Source organism: Oncorhynchus kisutch, linkage group LG16 (assembly GCF_002021735.2).
Source record: "Oncorhynchus kisutch isolate 150728-3 linkage group LG16, Okis_V2, whole genome shotgun sequence".
In the NCBI taxonomy this organism is placed as follows: Eukaryota; Metazoa; Chordata; class Actinopteri; order Salmoniformes; family Salmonidae; genus Oncorhynchus; species Oncorhynchus kisutch.
In genome coordinates, this window is record NC_034189.2 from 34,238,567 (window position 1) to 34,259,223 (window position 20,657).

At 41.5% G+C, this 20,657-nt stretch overlaps 1 protein-coding gene across 13 annotated transcripts in view; it reads right to left on the minus strand.

Annotated features, from left to right (window-relative positions):
- col25a1 (collagen type XXV alpha 1 chain) overlaps positions 1-19,545 on the minus strand; it is a 302,148-nt gene extending 282,603 nt beyond the window's left edge. For 7 of the 13 annotated variants that reach the window (XM_031792274.1, XM_031792265.1, XM_031792272.1 and 4 more), the window contains exons 1-2: positions 18,956-19,544; positions 18,693-18,768 (exon numbers count right to left, since the gene is read on the minus strand). In XM_031792274.1, coding sequence (XP_031648134.1) covers positions 18,693-18,768; positions 18,956-19,207 — 328 coding nt within the window. In that variant the 5' untranslated portion in view covers positions 19,208-19,544. Of the gene's footprint in view, positions 1-18,692; positions 18,769-18,955 lie in introns of all 13 variants that reach the window. The other 6 variants (XM_031792275.1, XM_031792270.1, XM_031792264.1 and 3 more) reach the window with 2 other exon arrangements.
- Positions 19,546-20,657: the final 1,112 nt, after the last annotated feature.

The window sequence follows — 20,657 nt, forward strand, 5'->3', positions numbered from 1 at the left end:
CAAATACCAATGCAGCAGCTACTCTTCCTGGGGTCCGGCAAAATTAAGGCAGTTATACAATTGAAAAATAAATCATAACAGTGTTCACAACACACGAAATGTTTGCCCTCAGGCCCATACTCCACTACCACATATCTACAACGCAAAATCCATGTGTACGTGTGTGTATAGTACGTATGTTATCATGTGTTTGTATACATGTGTCTGTGCCTATGTTTGTGTTACTTCACAGTCCCCTCTGTTCCATAAGGTGTATTTTTACCTGCTTGCATCAGCACCCTGATGTGGAATCGGGTTCCATGTAGTCATGGCTCTATGTAGTACTGTGCGCCTCCCATAGTCTGTTCTGGAATGCTTGGGTGTCAGAGCTGTGTGCTAGTATTTTAAACAGACAGCTCGGTACCTTCAGCTTGTCAACACCTCTTACAAAAACAAGTAATGAGGAAGTCAATCTCTCTTCCACTTTGAGCCATGAGAGATTGACATGCATGTCATTAATGTTAGCTCTCTGTGTACTTTTATCGGCCAGCCGTGCTGCCCTGTTCTGAACCAAATGTAATTTTCCCAAGTCCCTCTTTTTGGCACCTGACCACACGACTGAACAGTAGTCCAGGTGCGATAAAACCAGGGCCTGTAGGACCTGCCTTGTTGATCATGTTGTTAAGAATGCAGAGTAGCGCTTTATTATGGACTTCTCCCCATCTTAGCTACTGTTGTATCAATATGTTTTGACCATGACAGTTTACAATCCAGGGTTACTCCAAGCAGTTAATGTAGTTGAGGGTTAGGCTTTAGTGAATTATTTATCCAAAATACAATGCTTTTAGTTTGGGAAATATTTAGGACTAACTTATTCCTTACTACCCATTCCCAAAACTAACTGCAGCTCTTTGTTAAGTGTTTCAGTCATTTCAGTTGCTGTAGTAGCTGACATGTATATCGTTGAGTATTCCGCATACATGGACACACTGGCCTTACTCAAAGCATGTCTTTAGTAAAGATTAAAAAGCAAGGCGCCTAGACAGGTACACTGGGGAATTCCTGCTTCTAACTGGATTATGTTTAAGAACACCCTGTGTTCTGTTAGACAATTAACTCTTTATCCACATTATAGCAGGGGGTGTAAAGCCATAACACATATGTTTTTCCAGCAGCAGACTATGATCGATTATGTCAAAAGTAGCATTGAAGTGCTATCACCACATACATTCCATTATGGCATCTATGACCAGAGGATCGTTTGGTGAGAGTCAGCAGCAATGGTCATCAGACAACTTCTCTGGAAATTAGATTACTACCAATAGGAGCTCATATAGTCTATCAACTGGGAAATTATGGATTTTGACAGAGTGATAACCACTATCTTTCCAGCTATCCAAGTGTGAGTCCCACTGTGTGATATTAATGTGAAACTGGGCAGGGCTTATCAGTGCTGAGGTTCTATATTTGTGCTAAGCCAGTCGCCATCACTAAGGACCATTTAGATGTCCATATGACTCTGGCATCACCCCTGCTCAAACCAGATCCTCAAGGCAGCTGCTTGACTGCAGATCCTAACATGGACCATATAGCGTCAGAGAAGTCAGAGGCTATGTGTTCGGCAAACAAAGGACATGTTGAATAAAACATGCTGGTTGGTTTCTACCCGAAGATTGCCTATAGTTCCCACATTATATTCTTTTCACCACAGTCTCTCATTCAGAGGGGCATTTCCCAGGACAATGGCCGTCCATGCACTCTTAGAAATAAGCGTACAGTTAGACTACAGTATTGTTCCCTGGGGTAAAAAAAATATAAAAATATACATTCAGAGTTAAACATACAGTTGAAGTTGGAAGTTTACATTCACTTAGGTTGGAGTCATTAAAACTCATTTTTAAGCCATAATGACCATCGTTATGTTTGGAGGAGAAAGGGGAGGCTTGCAAGCCGAAGAACACCATCCCAACCATGAAGCACGGGGGTGGCAGAATCATGTTGTGGGGGTGCTTTGCTGCAGGAGGGACTGGTGCACTTCACAAAATAAATGGCATCATGAGGCAGGAAAATTATGCGGATATATTGAATAAACATCTCAAGACATCAGTCAGGAAGTTAAAGCTTGGTCGCAAATGGTCTTCCATGTGGACAATGACCCCAAAGCTGAAATAAATCCATCTCTCTACTATAATTCTGGCATTTCACATTCTTAAAATAATGTGGTGATCCTAACTGACCTAACTAAGACAGGGAATTTTTACGGATCAAATGTCAGGAATTGTGAAAAACTCATGTCCAATCAATTGAATTTACCACAGGTAGACTCCAATCAAATTGTAGAAACATCAAGGATGATCAATGGAAACAGGATGCACTTGAGCTCAATTTTGAGTCTAACAGCAAAGGGTCTGAATACTTTTTTATTTATTTTTTATTTTATTTTACCTTTATTTAACCAGGTAGGCAAGTTGAGAACAAGTTCTCATTTACAATTGCGACCTGGCCAAGATAAAGCAAAGCAGTTCGACAGATACAACGACACAGAGTTACACATGGAGTAAAACAAACATACAGTCAATAATACAGTATAAACAAGTCTATATACAATGTGAGCAAATGAGGTGAGAAGGGAGGTAAAAGGCAAAAAAGGCCATGATGGCAAAGTAAATACAATATAGCAAGTAAAACACTGGAATGGTAGTTTTGCAATGGAAGAATGTGCAAAGTAGAAATAAAAATAATGGGGTGCAAAGGAGCAAAATAAATAAATAAATAAAAATTAAATACAGTTGGTAAAGAGGTAGTTGTTTGGCCTAAATTATAGGTGGGCTATGTACAGGTGCAGTAATCTGTGAGCTGCTCTGACAGTTGGTGCTTAAAGCTAGTGAGGGAGATAAGTGTTTCCAGTTTCAGAGATTTTTGTAGTTCGTTCCAGTCATTGGCAGCAGAGAACTGGAAGGAGAGGCGGCCAAAGAAAGAATTGGTTTTGGGGGTGACTAGAGAGATATACCTGCTGGAGCGTGTGCTACAGGTGGGAGATACTATGGTGATCAGCGAGCTGAGATAAGAGGGGACTTTACCTAGCAGGGTCTTGTAGATGACATGGAGCTTGGCGACGAGTATGAAGCGAGGGCCAGCCAACGAGAGCGTACAGGTCGCAATGGTGGGTAGTATATGGGGCTTTGGTGATAAAATGGATTGCACTGTGATAGACTGCATCCAATTTGTTGAGTAGGGTATTGGAGGCTATTTTGTAAATGACATCGCCAAAGTCGAGGATTGGTAGGATGGTCAGTTTTACAAGGGTATGTTTGGCAGCATGAGTGAAGGATGCTTTGTTGCGAAATAGGAAGCCAATTCTAGATTTAACTTTGGATTGGAGATGTTTGATATGGGTCTGGAAGGAGAGTTTACAGTCTAACCAGACACCTAAGTATTTGTAGTTGTCCACGTATTCTAATTCAGAGCCGTCCAGAGTAGTGATGTTGGACAGGCGGGTAGGTGCAGGTAGCGATCGGTTGAAGAGCATGCATTTAGTTTTACTTGTATTTAAGAGCAATTGGAGGCCACGGAAGGAGAGTTGTCTAGCATTGAAGCTTGCCTGGAGGGTTGTTAACACAGTGTCCAAAGAAGGGCCGGAAGTATACAGAATGGTGTCGTCTGCGTAGAGGTGGATCAGGGACTCACCAGCAGCAAGAGCGACCTCATTGATGTATACAGAGAAGAGAGTCGGTCCAAGAATTGAACCCTGTGGCACCCCCATAGAGACTGCCAGAGGTCCGGACAGCAGACCCTCCGATTTGACACACTGAACTCTATCAGAGAAGTAGTTGGTGAACCAGGCGAGGCAATCATTTGAGAAACCAAGGCTGTCGAGTCTGCCGATGAGGATGTGGTGATTGACAGAGTCGAAAGCCTTGGCCAGATCAATGAATACGGCTGCACAGTAATGTTTCTTATCGATGGCGGTTAAGATATCGTTTAGGACCTTGAGCGTGGCTGAGTTGCACCCATGACCAGCTCTGAAACCAGATTGCATAGCAGAGAAGGTATGGTGAGATTCGAAATGGTCGGTAATCTGTTTGTTGACTTGGCTTTTGAAGACCTTAGAAAGGCACGGTAGGATAGATATAGGTCTGTAGCAGTTTGGGTCAAGAGTGTCCCCCCCTTTGAAGAGGGGGATGACCGCAGCTGCTTTCCAATCTTTGGGAATCTCAGACGACACGAAAGAGAGGTTGAACAGGCTAGTAATAGGGGTGGCAACAATTTCGGCAGATAATTTTAGAAAGAAAGGGTCCAGATTGTCTAGCCCGGCTGATTTGTAGGGGTCCAGATTTTGCAGCTCTTTCAGAACATCAGCTGAATGGATTTGGGAGAAGGAGAAATGGGGAAGGCTTGGGCGAGTTGCTGTTTGGGGTGCAGTGCAGTTGTCCGGGGTAGGAGTAGCCAGGTGGAAAGCATGGCCAGCCGTAGAAAAATGCTTATTGAAATTCTCAATTATGGTGGGTTTATCAGTGGTGACAGTGTTTCCTATCTTCAGTGCAGTGGGCAGCTGGGAGGAGGTGTTCTTATTCTCCATGGACTTTACAGTGTCCTAGAACTTTTTTGAGTTAGTGTTGCAGGAAGCAAATTTCTGCTTGAAAAAGCTAGCCTTGGCTTTTCTAACTGCCTGTGTATAATGGTTTCTAGCTTCCCTGAACAGCTGCATATCACGGGGGCTGTTCGATGCTAATGCAGAACGCCATAGGATGTTTTTGTGTTGGTTAAGGGCAGTCAGGTCTGGGGAGAACCAAGGGCTATATCTGTTCCTGGTTCTAAATTTCTTGAATGGGGCATGTTTATTTAAGATGGTTAGGAAGGCATTTAAAAAAAATAACCAGGCATCCTCTACTGACGGGATGAGATCAATATCCTTCCAGGATACCCCGGCCAGGTCGATTAGAAAGGCCTGCTCGCAGAAGTGTTTCAGGGAGCGTTTTACAGTGATGAGTGGAGGTCGTTTGACCGCTGACCCATTACGGATGCAGGCAATGAGGCAGTGATCGCTGAGATCTTGGTTGAAGACAGCAGAGGTGTATTTAGAGGGGAAGTTGGTTAGGATGATATCTATGAGGGTGCCCGTGTTTAAGGCTTTGGGGAGGTACCTGGTAGGTTCATTGATAATTTGTGTGAGATTGAGGGCATCAAGTTTAGATTGTAGGATGGCTGGGGTGTTAAGCATGTTCCAGTTTAGGTCGCCTAGCAGCACGAACTCTGAAGATAGATGGGGGGCAATCAGTTCACATATGGTGTCCAGCGCACGGCTGGGGGCAGAGGGTGGTCTATAGCAGGCGGCAACGGTGAGATACTTGTTTTTAGAGAGGTGGATTTTTAAAAGTAGAAGTTCAAATTGTTTGGGTACAGACCTGGATAGTAGGACAGAACTCTGCAGGCTATCTTTGCAGTAGATTGCAACACCGCCCCCTTTGGCAGTTCTATCTTGTCTGAAAATGTTGTAGTTTGGAATTAAAATTTCTGAATTTTTGGTGGTCTTCCTAAGCCAGGATTCAGACACAGCTAGAACATCCGGGTTGGCAGAGTGTGCTAAAGCAGTGAATAGAACAAACTTAGGGAGGAGGCTTCTAATGTTAACATGCATGAAACCAAGGCTATTACGGTTACAGAAGTCGTCAAAAGAGAGCGCCTGGGGAATAGGAGTGGAGCTAGGCACTGCAGGGCCTGGATTCACCTCTACATCGCCAGAGGAACATAGGAGGAGTAGAATAAGGGTACGGCTAAAAGCTATGAGAATTGGTCGTCTAGAACGTCTGGAACATAGAGTAAAAGGAGGTTTCTGGGGGCGATAAAATAGCATCAAGGTATAATGTACAGACAAATGTATGGTAGGATGTGAATACAGTGGAGGTAAACCTAGGTATTGAGTGATGAAGAGAGAGATATTGTCTCTAGAAACATCATTGAAACCAGGAGATGTCATTGCATGTGTGGGTGGTGGAACTAATAGGTTGGATAAGGTATAGTGAGCAGGACTAGAGGCTCTACAGTGAAATAAGCCAATAAACACTAACCAGAACAGCAATGGACAAGACATATTGACATTAAGGAGAGGCATGTTTAGTCGAGTGATCAAAAGGGTCCATTGAGTGGAGAGGTGGGTTGGTGATTTAGACAGCTAGCCAGGGCATCGGTAGCAAGCTAGCATAGGATGGAGGTCTGTTGTTAGCCACCTCTTGCGTTCCGTCAGTAGATTAGTGGGGTTCCGTGTGGTAGAGGGGATTAATCCAAATCACACAACAACAACAAAAATAAAAACAATAGATATAGTTAGAGGCCCAAGAAGAAAACATAATAATAATACAAATAAATAAATTGTCCGATTGTCTATTCAGATAGCAGCCGGTAAGACAGCTAAACGGTTAGCAGGCCGCAGATTGTCGTTCAGGTAACGTCGCGACGGAGGAGCCAGCCGGATAACTCCTTCGGGTAGATAACGTCGGCAGTCCAGTTGTGAAGGCCCGGTGGGGCTCCGCGTAGGCAGTAAAACGGGTCCGGATAGGTGACTGCAGCCCAGGAGTGATTGATGGAACTCAGGAGTGATTGACGGAGCTGGCTAGCTCCGGAATAATTGATGTTTGCTCCGGAATCGACGAAGGCCGATAGTCACACGGATAGCAGCTAGCTAGCTGTGAGATCCGGGTATGAATGTCCAGAGAGCAGTCGAAATCCAGGGACATGGAGAGAAAAATTGGTCCGGTATGTTCCGTTACGAGCCGCGCTGCGCCGTACAGAACTGGCGATAGATTTTCGAGCTAAAGGATAGCTGATGACCACAAACCGTGGTTAGCTGAATACTAACGATTTGCCAGTAAAGGAGCTAACTAGCTTCTGAACTAGCTTCTGGTTACATAAGGTATGGTAAGGTATGTTTTAAATTTTTTATATCCATTTGCAAATGTTTCTAACCAATTCCAAACCTGTTTTCACTTTGTCATTATGTGGTATTGTATGTAGAATGATGAGGAAAAAAACATATTTAATACATTTTTAGAATAAGGCTATAATGAAACAAAATGTGGAAAAAGGGAATGCATACTTTCCGAATGCACTCTGTCATAACTTTTTCGTTGAATACCACTCCTGAAATTCACTTTGCAAAAATGACGTTGTTTAACTCGATTCTAAAAGTATATTTTCTCTCTAGTGTTTAAATGTGCTTTTGAAGTGACCTGGTATGGTGAGATTTCCAGGGTCCGTGCAAAGTACTTCAAGTAATCTGAAGCGTAATCTCTCCACCCACGCTGTCACCTCGCCAACACCTCCAGGGATCTGAGGACTGCACCATGGTGCCAGGGTTTTTGACCCTGGCATCTGGGCTTTACTTACTATAACGACTTTTAGGTGTCTTTCACTGCATAATGAGTAGGCGTATAATGTAGTTTACTTTTATTCAGTTTCCAAACTGTCTATACACTTTCATTCCAAACTGCACAACATACTGTACATGAGCATGTTTAATTCTGTGATATAAAAAGGATCAGAGATGTAAAACAGTTATGATTGATACATCTACATTGCTGTATTTCACAAGTGATGTATGAACATGATATTCCAAATATGTATTGCTGAAATGTACTTCTTTCTTATACATTTTTTTTTCTTTTTTTTCTGGAGCATATGTATCTCCTGTCTCAATGTTAGGATATCATTTTTAATATGAGCTCATAAGGACTCATTTCAACAGATGGCCAGAAAACCTCATGATGTCCCATTTTCTACATCTGACTAAATGTTGAAATGTTGTTCAGCTGCCTGGTTTGCTATTATAAAAGGCCTTGTCCACTCTGAGTGCACCCAACCATAAAGAGTAGCCTCCATATCCCAGCTCCCATCTTGTTGTCATTATTGACTTTTGGGTGGTATCTGTGGCATCTCCCAGCAGCCTCCCTGGCTCAGAAAGGTGACGATTGATGGATGGGCTCAGGGAGACCTCTTCAAAGATGGCCGTCCATCTGTCTCCTGTCCCTGTACCAGACGGCTGGGGGCGATTCTGCCTGTCTGCCTGCCGGCTTGTCAACATGAGCGACTAGCCTGGTGGCATAGTGCCACTTATAACCATATGCAGTGATCTCGGCTCAGTTGAATCTGGAGCTGACACAGTGCCTTCTAACCCTCACTCTCAAACCACAAAACTATGACACTGACCAAAGACTCACAGAGGCTGTTGTTTTACCATTTAGGCATTAAATGCATCAGCTTTTCGTTTATCAAGAGCTGGCAACAAGTGCTGGTGAGTAACATGATCATAATTTATCATTAAAGAATTATATATTTATATATTATTAAAGAATGATACTCTCGTATTCAGTACACACTAGGGGCCAGGGCATTCTCCATATGAAGCATTCCTTTGTGTGATGGTAAACATTTGATTTATTAGGCACAGTCACTCTCTGGCCTCATTTTGACTTGATGCATTTGACCTCATGATGGTCAGCACTGGTTTAACAAACCTGCCATCCAAGAAAAGCTTCCTGTGCACATCACAGAATATCATATCACTACAGGAGTATTGAGATGCCTTTTGTTCTCTAATGGAACCTCCACAAGCTGCAATTACTCACAAGCTGCCTAAAAGAGCCTGGATTTATGGCACCACCACATTAACTATGAAAATACGATATCTTGGGGACGACGAATCAGATTTCTGTGGCTATATAGCCAAAGCAGTGGGCTCCATTCAATCTAGAAAAAGGCAACTGCCTTTAGTCAATAAAAAAAAAAAGCAGATTATGACAAAATAATCATAATAATTATTATTCAAATGTTCTCAAGAGTGGGATATAATAGTCTAACAAAAATATGCTCCTTTCCATATCAGACAGGATAGTAGATACCAGTTTAGGCTACAGCCAGCTGAAACACACTTCCATTCAACTAGACTTCCTTCAAGCCTTGAGCCACCTCGACATGTGGCCTTATGCTGGATATCAATCTCCTATTCACCCCATCTCAAGGCATGGGTGTTAATCCACTATCTTGGCTGAGGCCCAGATGCATCAGACAAGTGCCATGTTAATCTTTCATAAAATTATTGCTAAATGTTGTTAAATCCTTCAGATTGTCTAGCATATCAGCTCAAGTATACCATGAGATACTTGATACTTGGTAGAGATATGTGGTCAATAGCTGGTACATTATTTTTGAAGCTGAGGTGGCATATGAAATTAACTGGGCCTTTACCTTAGCAGATCTAGCAGCAGAAGTCCTTAGCCATAAAAAAACTGTGAACCACAGCTGGAGGCCTTGTTACCACTGGTCGTTCCAGACAGTCGCTGGCTTGGTATTATTTTTAAGTGTCAATTTTTCAAACAGACTCTCTGTTGTGCTCAATGACATGGGTGGTGTGCCACATTCACTTAATAAACCATGCTGACTTCCTCACTCCCCAGTGTGCCTGGGCACTCAGAATAATGTGGAGTGTAAGGAGGAAGGAAGGAGGTTAAAACGGATACTAAAACAGTGCGACACAGGAAAGACGGGCACTAGCCCCCCACTGGGATTATTTACCACTAGGTCCTGAGCTCTGCTGCAACAGAGTGGTGGGCCCATAAGATCATTTTTGCTTGGTCTTTGTTTTGCTTCCATAAGGGTTATCAGATACTCTTATACACCTTTGTGCATCTTCCTCATCTTTCATTAGGTTCTTTATGTTGGGAATTAGTTCCTAGCAATATTTATTATAGCCCTTTATCCCTTATGTACTTTTCTTACTTTTCAATCTGTCCTCCTCTTTGCCCTCTGAAGAGAGGTTGAGTCTGTCCATTCTTTACTGTCCACAGAAAATTTACCCCTGAAATCCTGTTTAGACTCCGGTTGTTTGGACTTAAAATTCACTATGACTAAGTCCAGACGTTTTCATGTTTTGGAGGCCCATTCTGAGGATGGCTTTGGGGGTAGACGAGAGCAGGGCTTGAGTACCACATGCGAGACGATGTTGATGGAAATCTTGGACCATCCGCGCACAACTCTAATCAAAACCAAGTGTTTTCCCACACATTCTTGAGAGACGGGGAGACATGCCAAACACCAATGCCACCATGCGTCCTTGACATCTAAGACGTTGCAGGTGGACAAACCCCCTCCACTCGATGCAGTGAGTGATACAAAACATGGGCGGCTTTGAAATGGTGTGCAAATATTGACATTCTCTACAGTGTGGCTCTTGTGGTAGGCAGCCTTGTTTACGTGCCGCCGTTTGAAAATGTCAAGAAGGGTTACCCAGAGATGCCCAGATTTCACACACTCTTTTCTGTTTTATCTCTGTCCCAGGAGCCACAGCGGGGTCTTGAGCTGTGCCAATCATCTGTCTGGCATGAGTTTGAGCTGCAACACCCCTAACCAGCTACCATATTCATATTTTTGATATTCCAGTACATCAATATCGGATGTTACTTGACCAACCTCTTCGCAAAGACAAGTTTTGTGTTTGAACAACTTTCTCTGTACATGGCAAACAGACTGGATTAGAGGTGTCCATGGGGGTTGCATACTCCCTGTATGTGAACCAGCCTTGCCGATCTATAAGATACATCTCCTGTGATTGATACTGAGACTTACAGTGCATTAGGAAAGTATTCAGACCCCTCGACTTCTTCCACATTTTGTTACATTACATCCTTATTCTAAAATGGATTAAATCGTTTTTTCCCTCATCAAAACTATACACAATAATATATAACATTCACATAAGTATTCAGACCTTTCACTCACCATTTGTATAGGGGAAAGGGGTACAACTGAATGCCTTCAACTGACATGTGTCTTCCACATTTAACCCAACCCCTCTGAATCAGAGAAGTGTGGGGGGCTTTAATCGACATCCACGGCACTCGAGGAACAGTGGGTTAACTGCCTTGCTCAGGAGGCAGAATGACAGATTTATACCTTGTCAGCTCAGGGATTTGATCCAGCAAACCTTAGGTTACTGGCCCAAGGCTCTAACCACTAGGCCGGTTGGGTTGGATGGTGAGCGTCACTGCAATAAGGTCAACATGTTTAGCCTAAAATAGTACAATTTTTAAAAGTTCCAGTCAGAAAGCAGAGGTTTGAACCCTAACAACATCTTTGTCTAAACCAATTCAAGTAAATTGTTGTCTGCCTACTTTAGTTAAGCTTCAACTGTCTCTAATTCAGTTGAAGAAAAATATATTATGTCCGTTCAATTACCGATCTTGTTATCAAAATAGGTCCTGATTACGAGGTGTAGCTTCAGTGTCTGTAAACAGCTACATTTGAAGTCGGAAGTTTACATACATTTAAGTTGGAGTCATTAAAACTCGTTTTTTAACCACTCTACAAAGTTCTCGTTCACAAATTATAGTTTTGGCAAGTCAGTTAGGACATCTACTTTGTACATGACACAAGTCATTTTTCCAACAATTGTTTACAGACAGATTATTTCACTTGTAATTCACTGTATCACAATTCCAGTGGGTCAGAAATTTACATACACTAAGTTAACTGTGCCGTTAAACAGCTTGGAAAATTACAGAAAATTATGTCATGGCTTTAGAAGCTTCTGATAGGCTAATTGACATAATTTGAGTCAATTGGAGGTGAAACTGTGGATGTATTTGAAGGCTTACCTTCAAAGTCAGTGCCTCGTTGCATGACATCCTTGGAAAATCAAAAGAAATCAGCAAAGACCTCAGAAAAACAATTGTCGACCTCCAGAAGTCTGTTTCATCCTTGGGAGCAATTTCCAAATGCCTAAAGGTACCACGTTCATCTGTACAAACAATAGTACACAGGTATAAACACCATGGGACCACGCTGCTGTCATACCGCTCAGGAAGGAGACGCGTTCTGTCTCCTAGAGATGAACGTACTTTGGTGCGAAAAGTGCAAATCAATCCCAGAACAACAGCAAAGGACATTGTGAAGATGCTGGAGGAAACAGGTACAAAAGTATCTATATCCACAGTAAAACGAGTCCTATGGCAACATAACCTGAAAGGCAGCACAGCAAGGAAGAAGCCACTGCTCCAAAACCACCATAAAATAGCCATATTAAGGTTTGCAACTGCAGATGGGGACAAAGATCGCACTGTTTTGAGAAATGTTCTCTGGTCTGATGAAACAAAAATATAACTGTTTTGCCATAATGACCATTGTTATGTTTGGAGGAAAAAGGGGGTAGCTTGCAAGCCGAAGAACACCATCCCAACCGTAAAGCACGGGGGTGACAGCATTATGTTGTGGGGGTGCTTTGCTGCAGGAGGTTCTGGTGCATGGCTTAAAGACAATAACGTCAAGGTTTTGGAGTGGCCAACACAAAGCCCTGATCTCGATCCTATAGAAAAGTTGTGGGCAGAACTAAAACAGCGTGTGCTAGCAAGGAGGCCTACAAACCTTACTTAGTACACCAGCTCTGTCAGGAGGAATGGGCCAAAATTCACCCAAGCTTGTGGAAGGCTACCCAAAACGTTTGACACAAGTTAAACCATTTAAAGGCAATGCTGCCAAATACTAATTGAGTGTATGTAAACTTCTGACACACTGGGAATGTGATGAAAGAAACTACATCTGAAATAAATAATTCCTACTATTATTCTGACATTTCTCGTTCTTAAAATGAAGTGGTGATCCTATCTGATCTAAGACAGGGATTTTTTTACTAGGATTAAATGTCAGGAATTGTGAAAAACTGAGTTTAAATGTATTTGACTAAGGTGTATGTAAACTTCCGACTTCAACTGTATCTATGCAAATGGGTCTTCCAAATGGACAATGACCCCAAGCATACTTCCAAAGTTGTGGCAAAATAGCTTAAGGACAACCAAGTCAAGGTATTGGTGTGGCCATCACAAAAGACCTGACATCAATCCCATAGTACATTTGTGGGCAGAACTGAAAAAGTGTGTGCAAGCAAGGAGTCCTACAAACCTGACTCAGTTACATCAGCTCTGTCAGGAGGAATGGGCTTATTGTGGGAAGCTTGTGGAAGGCTTCCCAAAATGTGTGACCCATGTTAAACCATTTGAAGGCAATGCTACCAAATACTAATTGAGTGTATGTAAACTTCTGACCCACTGGGAATGTGATGAAAGATAAAATAAAATAAATAATTCTCTATTATTCTGACATCTCACATTCTTAAAATAAAGTGACCTAAGACAGGGAATTTTTACTCGGATTAGATGTCAGGAATTGTGAAAAACTGAGTTTTAAATGTATTTGGCTAAGGTGTATGTAAACTTCCGACTTCAATTGTATCTAATCAAGACATGTTAGTGTTTTATTTTTATATTACAGAGCATTTTGTCTAGATCGTTGACAAAAAAATGACAATTAAATCAATTGTAATCCCACTTTGTAACACAAAATGTGGAAAAGGTTAAGGGGTGTGAAATACTTTCTGAAAGCCCTGTATGTGTTAACTGTTGTTACTTCTATTGTCAATGCTGTGGTTAATTTGTGGTTAATGCTGTGGTTAATGTTGTTACTAATTTGATTTAAATGTGTATTATGTACAAGTGTTTTGTTTTAATTTCAGGGAGAACTTCACTGTAAAACATACAGTTTACAGTATAATCCTGTACATTTACAGAGAACAGTTGTACAGTGCACAGTGCTTACATTTTCAGTGCAGCCTGGCATTGTGACATTGCTCATAAGTCATGCTATCAGCCTTTTCTTCCTCTCTAACCTGAGGGAATGCTCTTAATGTTTATTTTATCTCTCATTGTGTCTGTCCCTCCATTTCGCAATTGCGCATGCACATCCACACACACACAGACAGACCACAGTATAAAAAGAGGGCACCACTATAGACTGCAGTCCAGGATGGCTCCCCCACTGTGGTCCCAGACTCCAGCACATGTCTCCAGGCCCTACTGCTAATGAGAAGCAGCTGTCTCTGTGGCTAGCTGGGAGTCTGCTTAGCTTTACCTTGCACTCAGTAATTACTCAGCCAATGTATGCATGCATGCATGCACCTCCCAGTGCCAAACCACACAGATGGCTCAATCTGACCTGCCACTTATTAATGACCTGTTTTAGTAGTTGCTGCTGATGTCTAAGAAGATTGGTAAAATGCAAACGATCAGGCCATCTGGTTGTGAGAGTCTGGAGGGAAAAGCACTAGCTTGTAACCCAATCCCATCACAGAGAGTTGAGAGGGAGCGATTCCTCTGGCTGTTTGACATGTTGGGCATGTGTCTGCGTAGCCTTGTGTGTTGCTACTGCCACTGCAAAATACACCAGGCTTTACTGTGCGATAACAGATGAGTGAAACACGCAGAGTGATAACAAATATCTGTAATGATCCATTTCAGAGTTGCGCTAAAGCAGCATTATGCCCTTTCGTTGACCCCTTTCATTGACAAGCAAGACTGAAAAAACAGTCATACACCACACATTCATATTATATGCTGTTGTTCTTTTCCCTAAGGCCTTTGGCATGCGTTTGGCTGCCAAGGTTTCTGAAGCGTAACTTAAAGGGGGTGTCGAGGGGGATTGAGAAAGGTGGGGTGTGAATATACAATGTAAGACCGAAGCAAATTGAGACTGAATCAAGATCAAAACCAGGAAAATGCGAGTCCAAGACCATGATTGTAGTAATTTTGCCAAATCACCAAAATGTCCAATATGTCCAGAGTTCAAAATGTCCAGTATTTCTGTGTTCATATTTCAGAACAACACATGGATTCTTTAGAGACATTCAAAATAGTGTGCTGAGGGAAAATAGGGCAACACTACAAATTATTACTAACCCAAACACAGTGGGGAAAAATGGGCCTTCTTCAGAGAAGGGCTAAGGATTTATAAAATAATGATGATAATGATATTATTTTCAATGATGTTCTGATTTAATTTCTTCAGATTTTGTTGTAAAAGAAAGGGTTAACACTGAAGAAAAAAACATTTATTTGCTGGTCTCTGGGGAGGTAAATCTAGCTAGCTAAGTCAGCCATTGGCTAGGCCATCCGAAGCTAGATAAATGCATCTGCCATTCAACGGTATTAGGGCAACATTTTGGAGTGACAGTGGAATTAACCATTCACAATTTAACTTAATGGGTGGGAACGTTTTTTTACAAAAATGTATGTAAACTTTTGCCTTCTTGAATAGCAAGCAGAAGTTTTCCCATGGTCTAGCTAGCTAGCTTTTGTTGACGGCTAGTTTGCAGTGGCTGCAGCAGGTGTTATGACGATGCTGTTGGTCATTTGTTAGTTTCTCCCCTTTCAAAAATGACTTTCAACAAGAAGTTTCAAATGATCATCTGGTGAGTGTAACTGTCTTTTATTGCAGTGCACTATTGTTAGCAACATGAAATCTTATTCAAATCTGTTCATTTTCACTCCCAAGAAGTACAACACTTAAAAAAAAAATCTGACAAGCGACCACTTAGATATAATCATTTTCACAAATTCTTAGTATACGTAATTCCCTAGCATTCTAAGGCATTTGTGAAAATTGTATAGCAATATAGAGTGGGAAAGCGGCCATGTGTTTGGACAATTAGTAGACACTGCAGTAAATAAAACTGAATAAAAACATCTACACAGACCGATTGCTATAGCCAATCAACAGTAGGCATTTGTACAAACAAGCCATTTGCCATCAAAATTCCACTGATAAACAATGGGGAATTGTAGCCTCCTCATCCTTCTGCAGCTTGCCTGCCAATGCATATTTGTCCCAACGAAGCACCCAAGCTAACTGGTTAAAGTTGGCTAGCTTGCTAGCTAGCTACTTCCAGACACAAATGAGAGAACACCTCACTCTGATCATTTTACTCGCCGTAGCAGAGCTGGTTAGGCTGTTCAAATGTTATCTAGAGCGTTCTTGACTAATTATTACATTTTTTGTCTAAGTTTACTGACACCAGTCATATTCAGAGGGTGTTGCGCATTCGTAAATTCATCAGTTTTTCTGAATTTGCAAATGGAAAAGATATGCTAACAATTACAATCGTTCAAGTTCTTGCTAGCCAACCAAATGGCAGCTACATCTCTAGCTGTGTATAGCCACCGAAAAACAATATGAGGGGGAAAAGTCAGTCACTCACCCACTGCTCCAATGGCATGAAATTACATCCTCCTAGCAGCTAGCTAACTATCTAGCTAACGTTAGGCTCCGTGTTTTTAGCTTGCTATATAAATAGATACGCTAGCCTATTAGCCACGTTATGAATGACTTTTGATAATTTCCCTTGCTAGTTTGATTGTATGACATTCCCAGCCTTCGTCCATTTTTGTCCAGAATATTGAGTCACTGAAACTGAAACAGTGCATCCCGAATGGAAGCAGATAATGATGTACCAAGCCAGCTGTGATTTACAACCTGATAGCAATACTTTTTTGACTAACCAGAAATGTATTGGTGAATTATATTAATCAACCATTCAACTGCATCCATCTATTCTGCCAACAATGCCTTAGTGTACATCATGGATTCGTTGAGTCAAATATGGAACCTATTTTTAAAACCTCTTTAGAAAGTTGGTTTTGTAGCATAAACTAGGAATTTCATATTTTTTTACTGAAATTATGATTGCCTATTGTTTCATATCTGGAAAGTAGTTAAAACAATATCAGTTCCACTTCAAACACAGATTACTTTGTGTGCTAAACCTGAAATGTTTTGCAATGGGAAGTGCCAACCTGGAGAATATCCTGAAGCTATGGCTCATCCCTCTGTCTGAGGTTCAGCTCCATCAACTCTGGCAGACTGAAAAAGACATTACGGTTCTGTGCCTAAGCCACAGGCTGTGACCACAGCAAGGATTACGTTGAGTGAATCCATTCAGATAGAGAAAGGAGGCACTTGGTTTAAAAACGAGGCTTTCCAAGCAAGCATTGGCAATAGTATGGTAAAAGCTGGACTTGCTATAGAATGTACAACACTGCACCATACCATACTCTTACAACCCTTGAAATATTTCCAATGATGTCTTCATATGATAATGACGGTGAAATCCTTGTGTACAAGCTTTTGTTCTAGCCTAGTGTAGCACATGGGGATGTGTCCACACTTCCCCTGCCAAGTAGCTAGCTTTTCGATTGTGCGACTGGGTAAGGTGGTCACGTGTGTTTGCGTAGCGGAAGTGGAGGAAGTGGTAATCACTAGCCAGCAGTGTGATGTTCTTTACACTAAAATACTTCCAATTCAACTAATCATCGAACTCTTCATTAATTGAATAGATGTATGAGTACATGGTTGGAACAAAAGCATGTACATCATGTGGGTCTCTAGAAGCAAAGCTCAACAATGAATAGTCAGACTACCTCATCTAATATATCCTCCTGGTTGAGTTTCTTGATCATGAACATGTGTAAGATATGACTGATGGACAAAAGTGCACTTAATAATAACGTGACCCATGTTGCAGAGCCATCCATCATTCATGTTCCTCATTCACTCTAACGGCACAGCAAACAATAGCCTAATACGACATTGTTCAATGTCAACTACAATGTTATTAATTTATTGAGCAATGTTTAAGAAAAAAATGATTGCATAGACAAATTACTAGTGTGACAAATGCCTGTTTTATACTAGACATGTATGCCATTCAGTGTGCAGTGTGCCTCTATTGATTATATAAAAGCAAGAGGACAGTGTAGCAAAAACACCCCAACATAATCTCCTAAAAAGCACATAACCACATATAATCCCTTATTATTGTGATCTTGATCAGTATTCCAAGAATAAGTGTTTCCATCTGCTGTTGAAAACTGGTTATTTCACTGGATTATCAAGGTAATACAGTGTAATAAATACCTTGAAAAAAAGGAGTCCTTATAACAGACAGTGTGGTATACCAGACAGTAGGGTAGGTTATTTTGAGGAACATGTGTTTTTTAAATTTATTTTACAATTATATGCCTGCCCTTAGACTGTATTGATGTTACACAAAAATATAAAATCACTTATGAGCTTTTTATGGCTAACTAATAGTTATGGTCTACATGAACACAATTAGTCTACTGTTGTCTGCATCCTTGCTCTGTGTGTGACTAATATCAGCACATGTGCATGACTGTAGGCTATGTAACCTATCAGAGGGTAAAATATGCAAGAGTACTGAGCAGGCTTTGAGACACTGCCCCACTCTTCACACAACTTCTCAGCGCCTCCATGTATAGCTGTTAAACACTGCTCTTTCTGTTTGCTGTAGCAGTGATTCAGCTGTCTGCATCCTTCATATTCCCCTCAACTATCAACACACCAGGAAAGACAAGAATAGTGTCACATCATGCTCTTAAGTGACCATTCTCTCCTCTGGGAACAATCCCATAATTGAAATGCATAGAAAAAAGCAATTGTAGCCTATCATAAAATACCAAATTTGGGAGCTTCATATTAGGCTAACTATATTTTCTGGTATTTGCTCCAGGAATTAATGGTTTGAAAATAGACTGCTCAGTATTTATACATCATTGCCCCATGCAGGTTAATAAATGTAAAGGCTATGTAAACCACCATGGTTGTCTCATGTCTCCTATGCAATGTGACTGATGTTTTTGATCAATGTAGTTGAAAGCATTCTAGTGCGGACACTGTTCTAAACACAAGGTAGATAGGCCTACAGGATAGCATTCTTACAATAAGATAGCTTCCTTATGATAGGCTACTTTATCACTACTGTTAAACAAACTCAATAACACATTGTGATGGTAAAGGTGTATTAATAAACGTGCTCTTACCTGGGGGACAGTTGCAATCAGGAGTATGGCTAACTTGTCGGGCAATCCGTACCTTCGATAAATTTTCATAGGAGCGCTGTAAATAAAAATAAAAAAACACCAGGCTAAATTACATAACCTTGAACAGCAGAGGGTAGATTAAAGATTAAAACCGATTAGGGAATACACTCATATTGTTATATAAATAATCATAGCATACAAGCGTTCAGTCATTTGCCAACCTGACCATATTGCTAGCAAGTGCACGTGAGATGCTTGCTTACCTGTGACAGGAGCTCATCCACTCTCTCTTGAATCAATGAATTAAACTGATCCACAGAAAAACTGGGGACCCTGTGAAAGATTTGCTCGCCATGTCCAGTTTCCAAATCCAGGACCCTGTCCGCGATCGCTGATGTTTGTACACTTAATAATATGCAAAAGGCAAGGGACGCTACAGAGAATAAAGACGAGATAACGTTCATAACAGTTGTGCAGCAATATTGCTGCTTCAAAGATGTCGTTTCTCTCTCCATTTTTTCCCCACGCACTTTGGTCTCTACAACCTTTATAACAATTGCTTGACCATGCTAAACTAAACGCAATCTGCATGTACAGTCGGCCAAGAATGATTTAAATTCAGGCACTCAAGCTCTATTATGTCTAGCCTATGTGTCAGACGACGCAATGTCAACGCACAATGAGGTAAACAAACTGGTCCGACAGCGACAGTGAACCGCTCTCACCAAAGACCCTCGCTCTGAGACGCTGCAAAACAGTGCAACCTGTGACTGATTTCACGGCTTGAAGCAACTCCTCCAAAGTAATTGCACTGCTGGAGAAAATAATAATCGACACCTTAGGCTACTTGCAGTAAACCCATGAAAACTAAAACTGGAAAGGTATAGGCTACTACAATGAGAGCAGAAATCGCACTTCACAGTGCACATAACAGGGCATGCTCCCTTTCTTTATTACAGTAACAGTCTCCAAATATGTCCTGTGTAATTAACATAATTTATTGACAGGCTCCTCTCATGCTTCTGGATCCACGACAATTCAATCCAAAAAAATGTATGTGATGACATTGAATCAAAGTGTGGGAAACTAATTGGTTTTGCAAAAAGTCATCAACTTAAAGTCATATGTATTTTTTACCCAAGTTTTAACCTAAATCCAATGACAGATTTTTTAAAAATGGATTTCATGTTAGTTGACAACTCAACCAAATGTAAATCAATACTAGACGTTGAACTGACGTCTGTGACCACTGGCATTGGACTTGTCTCAACGATGTTCCTATCTGCCACGGCGTTGCCAGAAATCTAGGTTGACTCATTTTCCCTGGCTTTGTAAAGACTATAGCCTGACGGGAGCCCATCTTCCTTGTCCAACTGTTTTCCCACACTCGAAAGGTGGGATTTTCAAATGAGGTGGTACTAGTTTCTACAGGTTCAGGGGAGCTACAGTGGGGCAAAAAAGTATTTAGTCAGCCACCAATTGTGTAAGTTCTCCCACTTAAAAAGATGAGAGAGGCCTGTAATTTTCATCATAGGTACACTTCAACTATGACAGACAAAATTTGAAAAAATAATCCAGAAAATCACATTGTAGGATTTTTTTATGAATTTATTTGCAAATTACCTCTCTACTGGCTCCACTGTAGCCCCGTCGATGTGGATGGGTGCTTTCCCCTCTTTCTCCTGTAGATCAGCTACTTGGTCTTTCTGACATTGAAGGAGAGGTTGTTGTCCTGGCACAACACTGCCAAGTCTCTGACCTCCACCCTGTAGGCTGTCTCATCGCGTCTGAGATCATCGTCCATCGTCGTGTCGTCAGAAAACTTGTTGATGGAGATGGAGTCATGAGTGAACACAAGGTATAGAAGGGGACTAAGCACACACCTGTGAGGGGCCCCTGTGTTGAGGGTCAGTGTGGCAGAGGTATGGTTGCCGACCCTCAACACCTGGGACCAATGTGCCCCCT